Source organism: Bombus fervidus, chromosome 10 (assembly GCF_041682495.2).
Source record: "Bombus fervidus isolate BK054 chromosome 10, iyBomFerv1, whole genome shotgun sequence".
NCBI classification, from domain to species: Eukaryota; Metazoa; Arthropoda; class Insecta; order Hymenoptera; family Apidae; genus Bombus; species Bombus fervidus.
The window spans coordinates 9376703-9392268 of record NC_091526.1 but is presented as its reverse complement, the minus strand read 5'-3'; the positions used below and the strand labels follow the sequence as shown (position 1 = coordinate 9392268).

The 15566-nt window shown below is 38.5% G+C and overlaps 1 protein-coding gene across 4 annotated transcripts in view; it reads left to right on the top strand.

The window, feature by feature from the left end:
• LOC139991742 (uncharacterized) overlaps positions 1 to 15233 on the top strand; it is a 77780-nt gene extending 62547 nt beyond the window's left edge. For all 4 annotated transcript variants that reach the window (XM_072012084.1, XM_072012083.1, XM_072012082.1 and 1 more), the window contains 7 exons: positions 3094 to 3161; positions 5588 to 5777; positions 9305 to 9401; positions 10451 to 10710; positions 10925 to 11038; positions 11330 to 11743; positions 13581 to 15233. In XM_072012084.1, coding sequence (XP_071868185.1) covers positions 3094 to 3161; positions 5588 to 5777; positions 9305 to 9401; positions 10451 to 10710; positions 10925 to 11038; positions 11330 to 11743; positions 13581 to 13886 — 1449 coding nt within the window. In that variant the 3' untranslated portion in view covers positions 13887 to 15233. The remainder of the gene's footprint in view (positions 1 to 3093; positions 3162 to 5587; positions 5778 to 9304; positions 9402 to 10450; positions 10711 to 10924; positions 11039 to 11329; positions 11744 to 13580) is intronic.
• Positions 15234 to 15566: the final 333 nt, after the last annotated feature.

Genomic DNA, 15566 nt, shown 5'->3' with positions numbered 1-15566 from the left:
AATTATCATGTTCCTTTTTTTCGTTGAATAATACAGTGGAAAAGAAATCAAGTACATTTTTGATCCTCCGAATCTGATATCGCTTCGTGTGATTGATAAACCGGAGAATTTTAATGTATGATATTACATGATAATGTATCGAAGGATTTTTATATTTGCCGCAATATTTGCGCGAAATGGTCGGGAAACATCCCAATTGTCACGGCCCTGGCAGCTATTTTTGCTATCGTCCGCGCGATATTTATAACAACAGACTTATTTCACCGTCGACACGACTCCTATCTGTCGTGGTGCTACGGACCCTTGCGTTCGCGTTGAAAACACGCCGCCACCTCGTAATCGTCCCAACCACTTTTTTCCCTTTTCTTCCAGATGAAAAGTTTTCTTGATAACGCAACCATCTTAAGAATACGATAAACGTTAAAGCGGCTGGTTCCATCGAGTATGGAAGTTTATTATCGTAATGTCCGATTGTTTAAACACATTTGCCATCTCCGTGAAATATATTGTCATTTTTATGTGTATCTTTAAATTTGTTTGAAATTTTACCAATATAATTACGATAATGGAGCCTCGTAACGATGCTAATGGTTTAAAATATTTCGCATAATGAACCATTATGAATATACTATATTCATAAAAATGTACAAGCTTTTGAGCCTCTACGTATTGCTGTTATTTTTATAGTTTAAAGCAGAAAAGTAGGGAAAAAGTAGGGGAAAAAATGTCGGTCGCTTTGAGCCACGGATGCCTGGTTAATTATTGTAACAGCCTGCTTTCAAAAGCGGCTGATTAATCTTGTCTCGCCGCCGAATCATCGTTATGTCGTGTTGTTAATTACTATCGAGTTACTCATATCTCTGCCGTGATAGAGTTATGTAATTAACAGCGAATGACACGCGCGGTCCATATTTTTCTCTCGCGTCCCACTACGTTCTGTATCGTTCTTCTGATTACTACGAGTCCATTTTTTAGTTTTAATATCGTTTCCTAAGGTCGGCACGAGATTTATGTATCTATTTTACGATCAGAACAGATTAATATCGTCGGAGAACAGACGCTGGTACGACGATAAATTAACAATCGGGCAGTTTATCGAGCGCGAGTTCGTTTATGGAGAATCGAGAACCATCCTTTATCTTATGTGCACGCGTAAACCAGCAAAATAATGTTTACCGTGATTTTTGCTGACTCTTAGAACGCAGTTCATGATTATTCGGATACTTTGGTTGATGTACAACGATAGTATGAGAATGTTATCACGATGCGTAAGTTAGTGGTTAATTCATTACTACTAGAAGAAGCATTACTGAATATTTTAATGAAACGCGTAGACTTAATAAATAAATTTAATTATCCGTGAAAAAACATGGTCCTAACACGAGGTATTACCGCATATTATCGCATATTAATTTTAAAAAATCAATTTAATTGCATTAGAATGTCGCACGTTAGCGTATTTTACATTATACGTAGCTATGATAACAATAAAGTCCTTGCAGTTTTGTCAACTAACAAAATATTTCCCTAAGAATCTTAAACTACTACGTAAGATTAAACGCTTGCAAACGTCGATTTTGTCATTTCATATCGGCTTTTAAAAATCGACTTCTGTCATGACACTATGATAATTTCAAAGAATAAATCCCTGCAGTTCGATCCATTCAGTTATCCGTAATTTTCGTGTATCTATCAAAATATTGATTGAAAAAATAAATAAGCCTGCTGATAATATTAATGTTAATGTTAATGTATATTCATCGATTATACGAGCTATTATTTCAGCTGACCGCTTTGCTGCTGTGTTTGACTCACGTATGCATGGAAAGGGTAATGTGCGGTGTCCCATATACGTATCAGACATTACCTCACTATCTCGTCGTTCTCGCTAGCATAATGCCGCAATCATTGTCCGTTCTTTGCCACGAATTCGATGAAAATTCATTAACGTGGATATTTGCGAACAAACGTCCGCGTAATCGAGATGTTCTCCAGCTCGGTTCATTAATTTTATAACGTTGAATAGCCTGGCGACTTAACGACTAACCAGTTTTATGGAACAAGATTATCACGTTGTGCGTCACTAAACTTCTTTCTATCAATTTGTCTTTCTCGTTGGAAAAATAACCGTGTTTACTTTAATTAAAGTGGATAACACTATGTCGTGTTAAATACTTCTGAAGATCCTAATTCAATTTACGAGAATCGAAAACTAAATTAAACCTTGCTTTCTTCTCCTTTTCAACGAGACAGATAAATATTCTAGCGCCTTTCGCTTTTGCCTGATAGATTCCAATTGTATTTAAAGCGAATCATTTCCAAGAATCATTTCCAAATTAGTTTGATACAGAATAAAGAACGTATCATAGCGTCGACCGAATTAAATATACATATCGATATTTTTCTTCGTTACTATCGTTATCAGATTAAATCACGCCGTATATGCGAGTTTCTTCCTTAAGAGAAACAACGATTGTGACGCTGTAAAATAACTAACTCGCTAATAAAAACAAAAACAAATCTCCTCGGTCTATCGTAGAATGCGTTACTATCTGAAACATTGTCGCAAAAATACGACAGAGAATTCGATACAATTTTTTGCATTTTTTCTAAATAAACACTGTGTATTTTTATGCGTTACGTATACACTGTATATTTTTGCAGGTTCGCAAAACATGAAAAAATATATCGAATCCTGTAAATGTTTCCTTATGATATTCAGAGGGTGGGAAAACTTGACGAGGGTGATATTTGTCACGAACATCAACTGTTTTAGAACGTGGTTACAGGAATCGTTGGCCATTCGTTTGGAAACTTAGTTCCCTAGTTTCTCCTACGTCTCTCGGTCATTAATAACACACATCACGAATTGGCAGGCCAATGATCATTAATCTAGCGGCAATCCGCGATACCGAATGCAATGCTATACCAGTTACACTGAGACTGGAGTGTCCCATAAACTTGATCGTTCCACCGAAAATCGTTTTGACCAATCGTCCGATTGTCACGGCTATATTTCGTCGCTTTATGGTTAATCAAACCCCGTTGGAACATTCACGGAGCACATGGGAAATGATCGTTCTCGTTTTTCAGAAAGAGGACCAGGATCAGGAATTGCCACCGGACGAGGCGAAGGACATTCGAAAAACCAAGTCGGATTTGTAAGTCTACCATGGAAAATTCTATTTTTTTTTATCGTAACACCTACGCGAACAAGTTTACATTTTTCTTTGTTTAGATTTCTTGTTTATTAGAGAAGGCGTGCGTAAATATAAACAGTCCACGTATAAATCGCGTTTACTTTGGTTTAGTTTCGTCTCGTGCGTTCAGCGACTCACAGAAAGTTGTTATATAAAACGTTTCGAAACTTCAGTGGTGCTATAACGAGACACGACTGCCACCATTATAACAGAAAAATTTGAAAAGAATCTGAGAATGTATATAAAAGTTACAAGATATTTAATGGAAATCTACATATATTTCGCAGAGGTTACAATTATTTAAATAATTTTTAATATTCAATGGATCAATTTGTAACGCTTATTCTATGTCTAAAATGGCTATTTATGTCGTACAATAAATTTTTATCGAACATATGTTCTCAGTGTCTTTTGCAATTTCTATTTGAGATCAAGATTTCAGATCAAATTTCGCCACAAATAAATATAATTACGACAGACGTGTCTCGTTACGGCGTCAGTGAAATTTCAAAGCGTATCGTACAACACACGTGATATATTCGTAAAAGCGATCAAGCACTTTCGTAAGCTATCCGACAAATGTGGAAATTGAGGGCCTAGAAAAATACCAGCAAGAGGAAAGTGGCGTTTGTGCGTGCTACTCGTGAATCCGATCTCGAAATAGTTTCATGATCGCTGAACCGTAATTTTAGTCTAAAGTGTAGGTTGTATGACGCAAATCGAAGCTGTTAGGGGAAACAGGAAATCGTCGCGGGCATTTGCCGATTTCACACGGATTCTTTCTAATTACAGAACGTACGAACATCTTTCTACGCTGCTACGCTGAGTAAACTTGTGCAATGTTTTATTTAACTTAATTTGACCAACTTTATCCGCGAAATTTTCATTTATTTAGCTTGAGTAGTCAGTGTGACGAACAATCTGTTCGATGATAAAATGCCAGTTCGTTCACAACAACTTTCTACTTTTTAAGTATTATGCATTCTTAAGAGCAACGCTATAAATAGGATCGTTTCTATTTTTGAAATGTAGTTATTCTGATCTGTTGACGTCATCGGTGCGTTAATATTCTTACCTGCCCCGTCATTTGACGTTTCATCAAGTCATATTCATCGCTTAATTTTATTCGACCTTGCTAACGAGATTAACGAAAACCTTTTGTGGAAAAGGAAATCTTGCTTCTCTGGATCTTTCCTCTGTTGGTGTTATCTCGTTTCTAGTAGAAATAATTCCTGCAACTGGAAAGTTTTCTTGCCATTAAAAGCGATGGAAATTCATTTGAACGAAGAATTACAAATTCGTGTTTCGGAATTACTCGTTTCACTTTCCAACTATAAAATTGATCCAATTAATTAATAGCTGGCGATAGCGGGCGCGTGTGTATGACATTATTTTAAAGGTACGTCAAATTAATAATTCCCGATCGATACATTATATAATAGCTTCTTTCAGCAGGGTCCCTTTATTTAATTCTAATGAAACAGATTTTTACGTTCTACGTCGAGAAATTCGTGCATTCCCTTGGAAATTAAAATTCAGCTTTATTCCCGCGCTATTCTTTTGCCTTAATTAATTTTTCTTCCACTTTGTTATACTATTGATTTTATTAATCAATTCTAAAAATTGACCGTATTCAACTGTTTTATTCAGAATATTCCATTCTTCGGTAAAAGCAGTTGATAATATGAAATTTCCTTTTAATCGGCAAATAAACTTACAGCCGCGTTTAATACCGGCGTTTTTAGCAACAAAATATAATACATACGTGTATACAATTTTATAGAATTTAGTATATACAATTTTCGGCAATGATTTAAGGCTTTGGACATTAAAGATTAAGAACGCGATAAATAAGCGTATTGTGGAAGAAGAGCACGATTTGTTCGTTTGACGCAAACTTCGCTATGTTTGAAGCAAACGTCCTGTATACGAACTTTCCACACAGTTCGCACTGGCTTCGCTGTTTGCACAATTCTTTGGACTTGGTCCTCGAACTGCTATTTATTGCCACTGTGTAATCCGGACACCTCAAGCTAAGGGACACTTTTTCCCTCTTAGAACAAATCTAAGAAGTTTCGCAATATCTCGCTAACACAAATTTATTTGTTTGACTCTCGATTTGCGTCATGCCTTTTCGAATTATTTTTCCAATTATTCGATAAATATTATTCAATTGACGGGGAAATAACGTCGATCTCGTGAATATAAGAACGAATCGATTTACCTCAAGTTTCGATTTTTCTGAAAATACGAAAAAGCACGGAATTTTTCCTCGGTAATTCTTCCTGCGAGAAATTTTTTCTTAGTTTGCAAAATAGAGACTGGGGCAAAAGATAGACGTTTCGATTATGGAGAAATTGAAATGACATAATTCGTCGAAATGACAGGGACGTGGTGAGGTCTATGGAGCGGATATACGCCGTACCATCGGAAAAGCTGCGTGTCTGGTCTATTTGGCTCACGAACATCGGGGAAATTGCCGACGAATGGCAGAAGTGGTTACGTGCTCACATCGATTTTGTTCTAAGGCTTGCGGAAGAATTGCAGAAGGCCGATGAAGCCTTGAAACAGGAGGAGGTAAGTTTTGTTCCGTGTAACGACCTGTTCCGGGTCAGACCGATCTTAGATATTTATGTCAAAGTGCGATGGGACATAGGGCGATGAAAAATGGACACCATTACACGCAGTGGGGATTCTATTCCGAAATTCATTCATAGTTACTTACATTGAAAATATAACCGTCCATGAAAGTATACCTTTTATATGCATTATCTTTCTACGTTACTTATTCTTTTTATAAATTGAATTCCACATATCAAAATCAAGATAGAAAAGCCATTATTTCCACTACATTATTTAACATTATTCAACATTTATTCAACACAAATATTGAGACTTCGATTTATCAACAATAGTAATTTAATTTCATTACCAATATCAACAGAGTTAGGTCCGCTTACGATTGGAATTACCAATAAGAGGACAATTTTGGAAAAATGTACTAGGTTACTTTTCGCATTCGTAGAATCGATCAAGAACTCGGGCTCGTCTGGATATCGTTTTTCAATAATTTCGAGCTGGCAGAAAAAAGATAACGTTGTTTGGTCGCACGTTCGTCAAACGAATACGACGAATCGGTTACATCTTCGCTGTAGATATCGTTAACAAAGGCCTAGCTGGCCATTTAAACGAACGATACTCGTTACGAGCCAGCGTAAATATCTTGCAAAGTCGTGAAAGCTCGCCGAATGAAATTCCGACATCGCGAGCGTATCTCCGGCGACGAATTTCAAATTTCCAACGTAAATTACAAGTTTAGCTATCGTGTTCATATCGAAACGGATGGACGACGATCCCCGGCAGAGATTGCCGATGAAGTACGGGAAACTTTGTATACCTGTCCCGATGAAAATTCATCGACTCGACGCGAACTTGTGTTTTTTTTTTTTTTTTATAACAGGCGATGATGGCGGAGCTGTTGAAAATTTCATCTTCTCCCCAAACAATATCGTCGGTTATCAAATTTTCCGATTCCCTTTATCATGGATAGAAGCCGACTGCGGAGAATCGGCAATTCGCTGGCGCGTCTAAACATCGGAAATTTAATTTCGTCAAAGCTTCCTCGTGTTCCTAGCGAAGTTAAAGCGCACGGAGGAGCGTGATTTACGCGAATCGCAGCTAGTCGCTTAACCTTGAGCTTTCGTTATACTGTACGATATGAAGGCAACGTTGTCTCGAAGCTCAGGTGTTTGTGCGCTTTTTCAGTCTGTTTGCCGGAGATTTATACACGACGCTGCATGCTTCAACGACGAGGGAATGCGTTTAAATCTCTCTCGGCCATCGCACACACACACAGACACACATACACGATTTTCCCGACATGCTTCTTGTGAGTAACTTGGCGAGAGAAAAATGGAGAGACAAAGAGGAGAGATAGAAACTTATCGCCGCATAGCGTTTAAGAACGGTCGCCTGTCCGACAGAAATGTCATAATTTCGGTCATTTTTTATTACTTAATTCTGTTTCTTTCTTTTCATGTCCCTACACACGAATATTCGTAGACACCGTTCATGAATATATTACGCGTAATACGCTACATTTTGAAGTTTCATTGGCGCGGTAACGAAACACGATTTGTTATTATTATACTGTTAATACCTGAAACACGAGAATGTATAGTAAAAGCTACGAGATATTTAGTATACTATTTAAACATTCAATTATCCATTATGTTAATAAACATCGATATTCGTTTCGCTAAATGAACGTCCGCAGCAAATGTTTTGTAAATTGTGTATTATATTTCCTGGTCGGTTTCAAATTTGACCAAAGTAATCGTGTTACTCGTGTCTCATTACACTGCTAATGAAGTTTTAATACGTTTTACGTAACGCGTATAATATGGATATATGCATAAATGTCTTCTACAGTACCTACGTATTCAAATACTTATAGAAGTATTGTTTCCTCGTATGAGGGACAAAAAATGTAACGAGAAAAATAAATACAGTTAGAATAATTAAATAGCAAGTGATATTAGTTTCCACGGTATCCAGTGACTTTTTCATAACGAGACAGTCGTTTTAAAAGTTTGTACGTCAGAGATACACACACACACACACACACATATGTATATATCGCTGTGTCGTTTCGCAGGGGCGGTCGACCTTGAGGACAACAGTTAGTCGAAACGGTGGACGTTGGACGATGAATCGTAGCTCACTGTAATATATTTAGTCGGGAGTGCAATGGGCTGGCTCGTGTTTTAATAAGAGAAGCCAGGCCGTGGAAAAAGTCAGGGCCACGGTGAACGTATTAAAATTAGGTCGGTACGTCAATGTAAAAGTAATGAATTTTAACATGGAGGATCGCGTGACTGGTTGACTGACGTCGAGATAACCTCGTAAACAGAACATGGATTGATTGTATCGAGCTCTTTGGCTTAAACGCATTAACAGAAACCGCAAACGATTAGCAGTTCCGGCCTAATCGAAAGCGAGTATTTGCAACGTAACTCTAAACTGTTCGCCGATCGATGTATGCAGTTCGAGGCAACCGTTGCCGTCTCACGTTTCCCTCGTCTCTCAGCTGGCAGCAAGATAAGCGAGTTTAATTTTCATTTTAATATGCATTAATCGCGCGACGTTTTGTTTGCACGGGCCAAACTTCCAAGCCATTCGTGTCACGGCGAACGAATCGTTCTTCTTTTTGTGTTCTTCCATCCTGCGACCGGCTATAAATTATATCACTTTCATAGACATAGTCCATAATTCTACCATCTGCGTTTAAAGTTTTGCCGAAGTTCAGGATTAGCTGAGGGTAGGTTTCGCTTGAGATTTCGCATAATCTCGGAGGAATCGTACGCGTCGAAGCCGAGGGTTAAGCGGAATTTTGAAGAAAACGAAAGAGCAAACCGTTCGATATGCAAAACTAGTTCCTCGGTTTTCATTCACCGGTTTTTATCGTGCAAGTAGAAACTTTTCTCTCGCGTCCTACAGATTTATTAACTCGCACTGCTTCAGGCCAGGGCCCAAGGGAAGCACCATCTGTTTCTATACGAATGTAAATATAATAGTTTATGATAATACACCATTGTTCGAAAGGATCTGCTTCGATAACTGTACACTTGCCTTTATCTTTGGCGGGATGTATTTTAATTACAAAGTTGGAAATAAATTCGACTGCAATGATTCTATTCTTTGGAATTATCATTGCCACGTGCAATGGAACATTACGGTGCGATTCAATTGTTCTTTAAAGGAGTGTATCACGATAAAACTGTCGCATGTAATTGTCAAACCTGATAGTATCAGATTCTCGTGGAAGCATTTCATTACTTGATAAACTCTTTCACCCTTTAAACTTCTCATTTTTGACGAACGTATATTAATTAGAAAATTATTCTCACGTATACAAGTACAATTAAAGATAATTCCCAGATTATTTTATTTTAATAAATAAATCTGCAGATTTACTCAATGTTTCTAAAGTGTCCTAATACCCATAGCCAGTAGCGCGTGTCAACTATTCGGTCAGTTCACGTTTACCTTATTAAATTTCCCGAAAAAGTCTACGATACTTTGTCTCAATTTTTTATTGGCAGGATGGATACCAGCCAAGAATCGAGCCGAGCGAAGTCGTGGCGGATCAGGAAGAAGAAGAAGAAGAAGTTCCTCGTGAAGTCGAGGATTTCGATCGAGGTAGGAGAAGAATAACTTAATCGTGGATGTCTATGAGTTTCGTGTTTCTTTCGTTCGTTTTCATCTCGGGGCAATGCAACGTAAAATTGGTGGGAAAATAAGAGCGAGGTAGCCGTAACTACGAAAAAGTATATCGTAGTGGTTGGCGTCGCACTTACCACGAAATAAATCTAAAAGTGTGGTCATTGTCCTCGCGTTGGTATCACGTAGTGCTTTTACGTTGCCCTAAACAGATTTTACGACGTCACGTAGCATACGATGCTGTTGCCAGACAGCAGGCTTTATCTTAGAATTTTCTGTATTTAATAAGTAATTCTATTAAATGTATACCTGTTATTGCGCACTAAATTTCTCCCAATGGGACGGTGAAAATGCCAGGAATAAACGGTTTCGAAGGGACGAAGGAAGTTTTCTTTGTTCTTCCCGTCCCGTTCGGGCGAAACAAAGCACCGTTGTCGTCCAACTTTTTCACCGCGATAAACAAACCGGAGAAGGGCTGGCCGCGATTTAATTAAGACGAGTATCACCGAGTTCTGCCGCTTATACCGCGCAAAAACCATAATCTAAGTCCTTCATTTTGGATGATTAACACGCGATATTAACACGCGATTAAACTGCGAGGATTATTTCTTCATGGAAACGTTTGTGAGGTATAAGATCATTTATACTGTAGCTTATAAATAATTCGACACTTTAGCTATGTTTAAATTTATATAAACAATGAGTGTATAAAGTAACGAGAGATTAATGAAAAGTATTTATCAAAAACTAAAAAATTTCAATTATTTGTGTAAAAACTTACTTACGGTGTGTTTTGGAGACTATACTCGCATAATTCTCTTTCTGTTTGTCTTTGTTTGGAGTTTTGCCAATGTTTCATTGCACGTATAGATATTATTTCCTTAAGATCAGTCTTATCAGGGCATTATCGTAAAACGATAACAAAGAAAATAAAATCAGTAGTACATAACTGTTTAATATGATTTTCCAATCAATTTGTATCTTGTCATTTCATCATCCTCCATTTCACATTTATATCATTGTTATAGGAACTATAGAGGCAACGAGCGAAATTTCCCTGGATAGTACACTTACAGATAAAACGTTAACAGCAGAATCGCAAGAGACTATAGAAGCAAAATCGAGAGAAATATTAAAAGAAGAATCGGAGGAAACATCACCAACGAAATCGGAAGAAAAGTTAACAGCGAAAAGATCAAACGAAGAAGAATTCGCGAAGATTTGGCCCATAGGCACACCATGGGAACATTCAGAAATAGAGGAAGAGGATGACAGCGAGCCGTTTGAAGTAAGAGCTTTGCTGGTGTCATTAAAGATAACAGGCGCTTAGCTTTATCACGCCCAGTCCTCGCAATCCCGTAAGAATCAGACCGATCGTTCGAGCAAAAGTCTCTCTAAACTTTCCAATCTTCCTTCCGTGAACAGCGTCGCTCTTCATTCTAACTTCCAAACTTTCGTTTACACCCCGTAAACCGTTATAAAAAAAGAGAGTTTCTTTGCAGCGATTGCCCTTACCGAGGACCGAGGAAGAGATGAGAGAGTTTCTGAAGAATTTTACGCACGAGGCGACCATCTACCGATCCTATTATAAGCATTGGAAGGACACTGCCGATCTGGTAATAGCTCTATGACACCTTGGACTATTCCTTTTGTCTCTTGCTTGTCGCTAAAATATTAAAAGAACGGACACTTGATAATTGTGAAGAAACTTGCACAGTTCATATATTGGGTTGGCAACTAAGTGATTGCGGATTTTGTCATTAGATGGTATTGACAAAATCCGCAATCACTTAGTTGCCAACTCAATAGATTCCGTACATTTTAATATACACGTGCAATCAAAGTTGAGTGAACTATGAGTGAATTAAGAGGCAATGAACAATTTGAAAAGATGTTTTGCGTTGCAGGCAATCAAGGAAGTCGGAGGTAGATTGGTGATAACAACGTTCCTGGTGCAAGGCTTGGACAAGTTTGGCAAAGTGAAGGGTCCGCCTCGTCCAAAACTATTAGTGAGCTCGAAATCTGTACGGATTTCACGTAAGGGTAGAAAGCCTAAGAGAAGTGGGAAACGTGGCACGAAATCCAGCGGGATTTCTTTGAATGAAAAGTCCGAGGGTGACTCGATTTATACCGCGCCACACGAATCAGCACCACAAACAGTCACGGTCGACGAGGAACAAGAAGAGCAAGAGAAACAGGAGGAGCGAGAGGAACAGGAGGAGCGGGAGGAACAGGAGGAGCGAGAGGAACAGGAGGAGCAGGAAGCTACGTCGACCAGGGAACCATTGAATGAATCGTCAAAAGTATCAGTGTCTGCAGAAGTACGTTTACTGCCGCTACATTTATAGCTTGTTAAGAGGTGTTAGAAGATTGCTTTTCCACGTTGCACTGATTTGGAGGAAAATCTGTCAGGAAATCATTTTTTCACGTTGCACTGATCTTCAGAAAAATCAATTGTTCGTGAAACTTCTCCATTGTGGGTGTTTCTAAGGAGATTTCGTGCTACGTGCACCATACACCTCACAATTTGTAGGTCAGTTATGTTCAGATTGCTTAGGTTTGTGCATTTTGGGGAAATTTAAGCGTGCGAACTTAATAGAATGCCTATGATATAGAAAAATGTGTAAAGCAGAGTAAAGTACTCGTTAGAATCTTTAGTAAGCGAACATTTCTATTTGTGTTCCATGTCATTCGTAATTCGATTGTTTACACGGAAAAACATTCGATGTAAAAATTTATAGATAGATCAGCTTCGAACGGTTAGTGGACCATTTCTTTTTTTTGATAAAGAACGAGAACGAACACGATCAAGCTTTACCGAAAGCATCGAAAGGACTGTTTTTGTCTCTGTACGTTGTTGTATTCGCTCGATACATCCCTGTGTTCCAGAGGTTCTTGTTGATTCCTCGTTCCATGTTTCCACGCATTCTCCCGTTGTTTCCAATTTGTATCGTTCGTGTCTCGACTCGAAACGTCTGCCTTTTGATTTTTCGTTTCTTGTCGGGTTTTCAAGCTCCATTAGAGTCGACGCGGCGCACAAGGCGAGCTTTTTGCGCGGCAAGTAGAAAGAGTTCGCAATAGCCGGACACGGAGGTCGTATTCTGTGAATTACAAGGCAACTGACGACACGGTACACTCTCGACTAAGCGAGAAACTCTCGAAACAATTTTTATCTGTCGTTTTATAAGTAGTGCGAGTCGATCTTTTGTTTGACGGCCGAGAGTGGAAGAGGTTCGCGTTTTTCTTATTTACGAGAGATCCACGGTCGGTAGTTTGTTACAGCAAGTAATCCATTTAATCGAGCGATTATGAAGAATCAGCTGTTTAATCAACGTCGAATTAATTCGTCCAGTTAGGTAACTTTATCGTATATCGATAAATTCTTTTTTACCTTCTCTCTCGTCTCTGTCGGACAAGCTTGATAAATATCGGATTAACGTGCTGTGTCTTCTAAAACTTCTTCTCTCAACCTTGCCGTTATCTTCGAAATTTTATATTTCAATATAAGCAAATTCATCTTCATTTTCATTTTAGCGAACGAAAGAGATTTTCATTGTCGTAGAAAAATGTTTAACATAGAATGGTTGTGTAATAAATTCATTTTCGTCTTGTTTTTACATTTTGAGAAGCATTATAGAGACGTTACTTGTGCCGGCTACGGTGGACAATTATACGACAAATAATTAAGTGACAAAATCGAAAAATTCTAGTACCACCAAAAGCATAAGAATTTTGTTATTTCAATCAGATTCTAATTCTCTGTGAACAAAATTTCTATTTGTAACGTGTAATTTTTAAAGAGACATTTAGCACAGAACTGAAACGAATAGGCATGTATACTAATTACAAATCTCTTATATTTTGCTCAAACTTGAGACATCTAACGTTAGAAAAATGCAATTGCGTTAAAAATGATCGAAAGATCACCAGTTGATTCACCATTATCGAGAGAAAAAGAGCAGTAATAAACGATTCAATAATACTTCTCGTTCAATTGCTACTTGGGACGCGTCTGATTTATCTCCGTCCTTTTCACTGGTAATCGAGCACCTATATAAAATTCAATTTCTGCAGAAGTTAAACATTAAAAAAGCGTATCTATGTCCAAAGAAAATATTCAATTTTCATTTTCAATGAACTTCTCGCAAATTTTTATAGACGATGGAGAAAACGGCTTCGAAGACCGGCAGGACTATAGTGGACGAGTCGAAGATTGCTTCTGTAAGGAGCCAATTCGTAATGGTGGAGGCTGACGATTTCGTGAGGGACAATGCACGTTCTTCCGAGCCTGTGCCTTACATCTTTTATTTGACGGCGGAGCCGGATATCGACGTAGCTATAGAACACGATGACGAAAAGGTCATTCTAGCGGATACCGATCGCGAGCACATCGTTGGCGCTTACAAGCGCCTTTTCTTCAATCTCGCAGACAAACCCTGCAAAGGAGGGAAACCATGGATATAAAGAAATTATAGGAAAATCGATTAAATGTCATAAAATTACACGCAATAATGAAAGAAATTTTTGCAGCAACGCAGGTGCAGGCATCGTTCGTGTGGCGCCATTAAACGTAAATCGAATCGAGCGAAATGGTAAGCGAGTGTAATCTAGAGGGTAATTGACAAATATTTTCTATCGAGCACGGACAAAATTGTGGGATTGGAGCTATCGAAAAAGTAACGAACCAGTTGCACAATAAAAAATAATGCAGCTGCATGGAGCGTTAGCAAATGTTTGCACAATCTCTCGACAATAATTCATTTCGTTGCTTGTTGCTCGCGATACTGATATTTAATAGTACAAATACCACGAGCGAAAGAAAAACCCCGAACGAGAACAGAAATTCATCTTTGGAATAATTTCGATGAAATCGAACTCGGTTATGAATTTTCAAGTAAGATCATGGAATTAAGGTTTCTTCGGTCGACTTCCTTTCGTAATTGATTTTTCGAGCACACGGAGCCTCGTTGCGACTATCAGATGGTCGGATAACAACTACGCGTCGGAGAAAAATAGCGAAAAATCGAGTCGTCGCTGGCAAGACAGGTAATCTTCGATCGGAATTTTTCGGTTATGAGCTCCGCGCGGTGACTGGTAATAAAATTCATCGATCAGTTGGAAACATAAAGTTTGAAACGAGTTTATGCCATTTTTCGCGGCAGCTGCCTCTCCTCGTCCCGACAGATTTCGTCCGCAGGTTGACTGGTGTCTCATGACGAGCAAACTCTACCACGGCTGCATTTAGATTCCGTGTAATATCTGGATTCGACATCAAAGACGATGCTTCCTGTCAGAGTCATCCAACGTAACCGATGTCGGATTCACCAACGGCTTATTATACAACGTCAAAGCTTATGTCCGTGTTTGGCCTGTTCTGCTATAACAGACGTAATTTTAGCCACAGTTTTCCATAGAAATATATCTTCCGTAGGAGGTTCGCCTGGCAAATGCAGAAAGAATTTCGTTCGGTGTTCGTTAGCACTTTGTTCGATGATCTCCTTTTTACAAAAAATTCTTTCGTTCGTTCCGAGCTTATACCATAGGACGATTCTTTCGCCAGTTAGCTCAGAGGCAATGTCTCCACAGCGATAAAACCACGTCGATATATAACACGGAGCAAAGTTTGAAGTCATCTATCAAGTGGCAAGGTTTTATTTCTATCAAGAAACACAAATATATTTGATATTATACTGTTGCTACTTCTTAAAACGCATTTCATTCAAATGTTTCCGGTGACCGCTAAAAGAATATCGATCACTTTGAAACAATTAATATCTCGTGAGTTTTGTTACTTTACTACGATACGACGTCTTCCAGAGATCTTGTCGATTAATTTTTTAACAAGTTTATTTCGCTAGACGTTCTTCGGACATTTATTCCTGTTTCTCATTCTACATTTCATACGACTCGGTACTAACCTTTCATTTTCCAAATTTCGCCCGTCTGGTACGTCTCGAGGTACCTCGAAGATGTTAACTTCGATACGATCGATCTTAAGACCTCGTCATATCGTAGACGTAGACGTAAAGGGAATCCGAATCCTATGGAAAAGTTGAGAAAGTCGAACAAAGATCTGTTCGAGTCGTCATCTCGAGTTACAGCGTAATACCTGTAACGTATAGTTAGGAATTTCCCAAGCACATA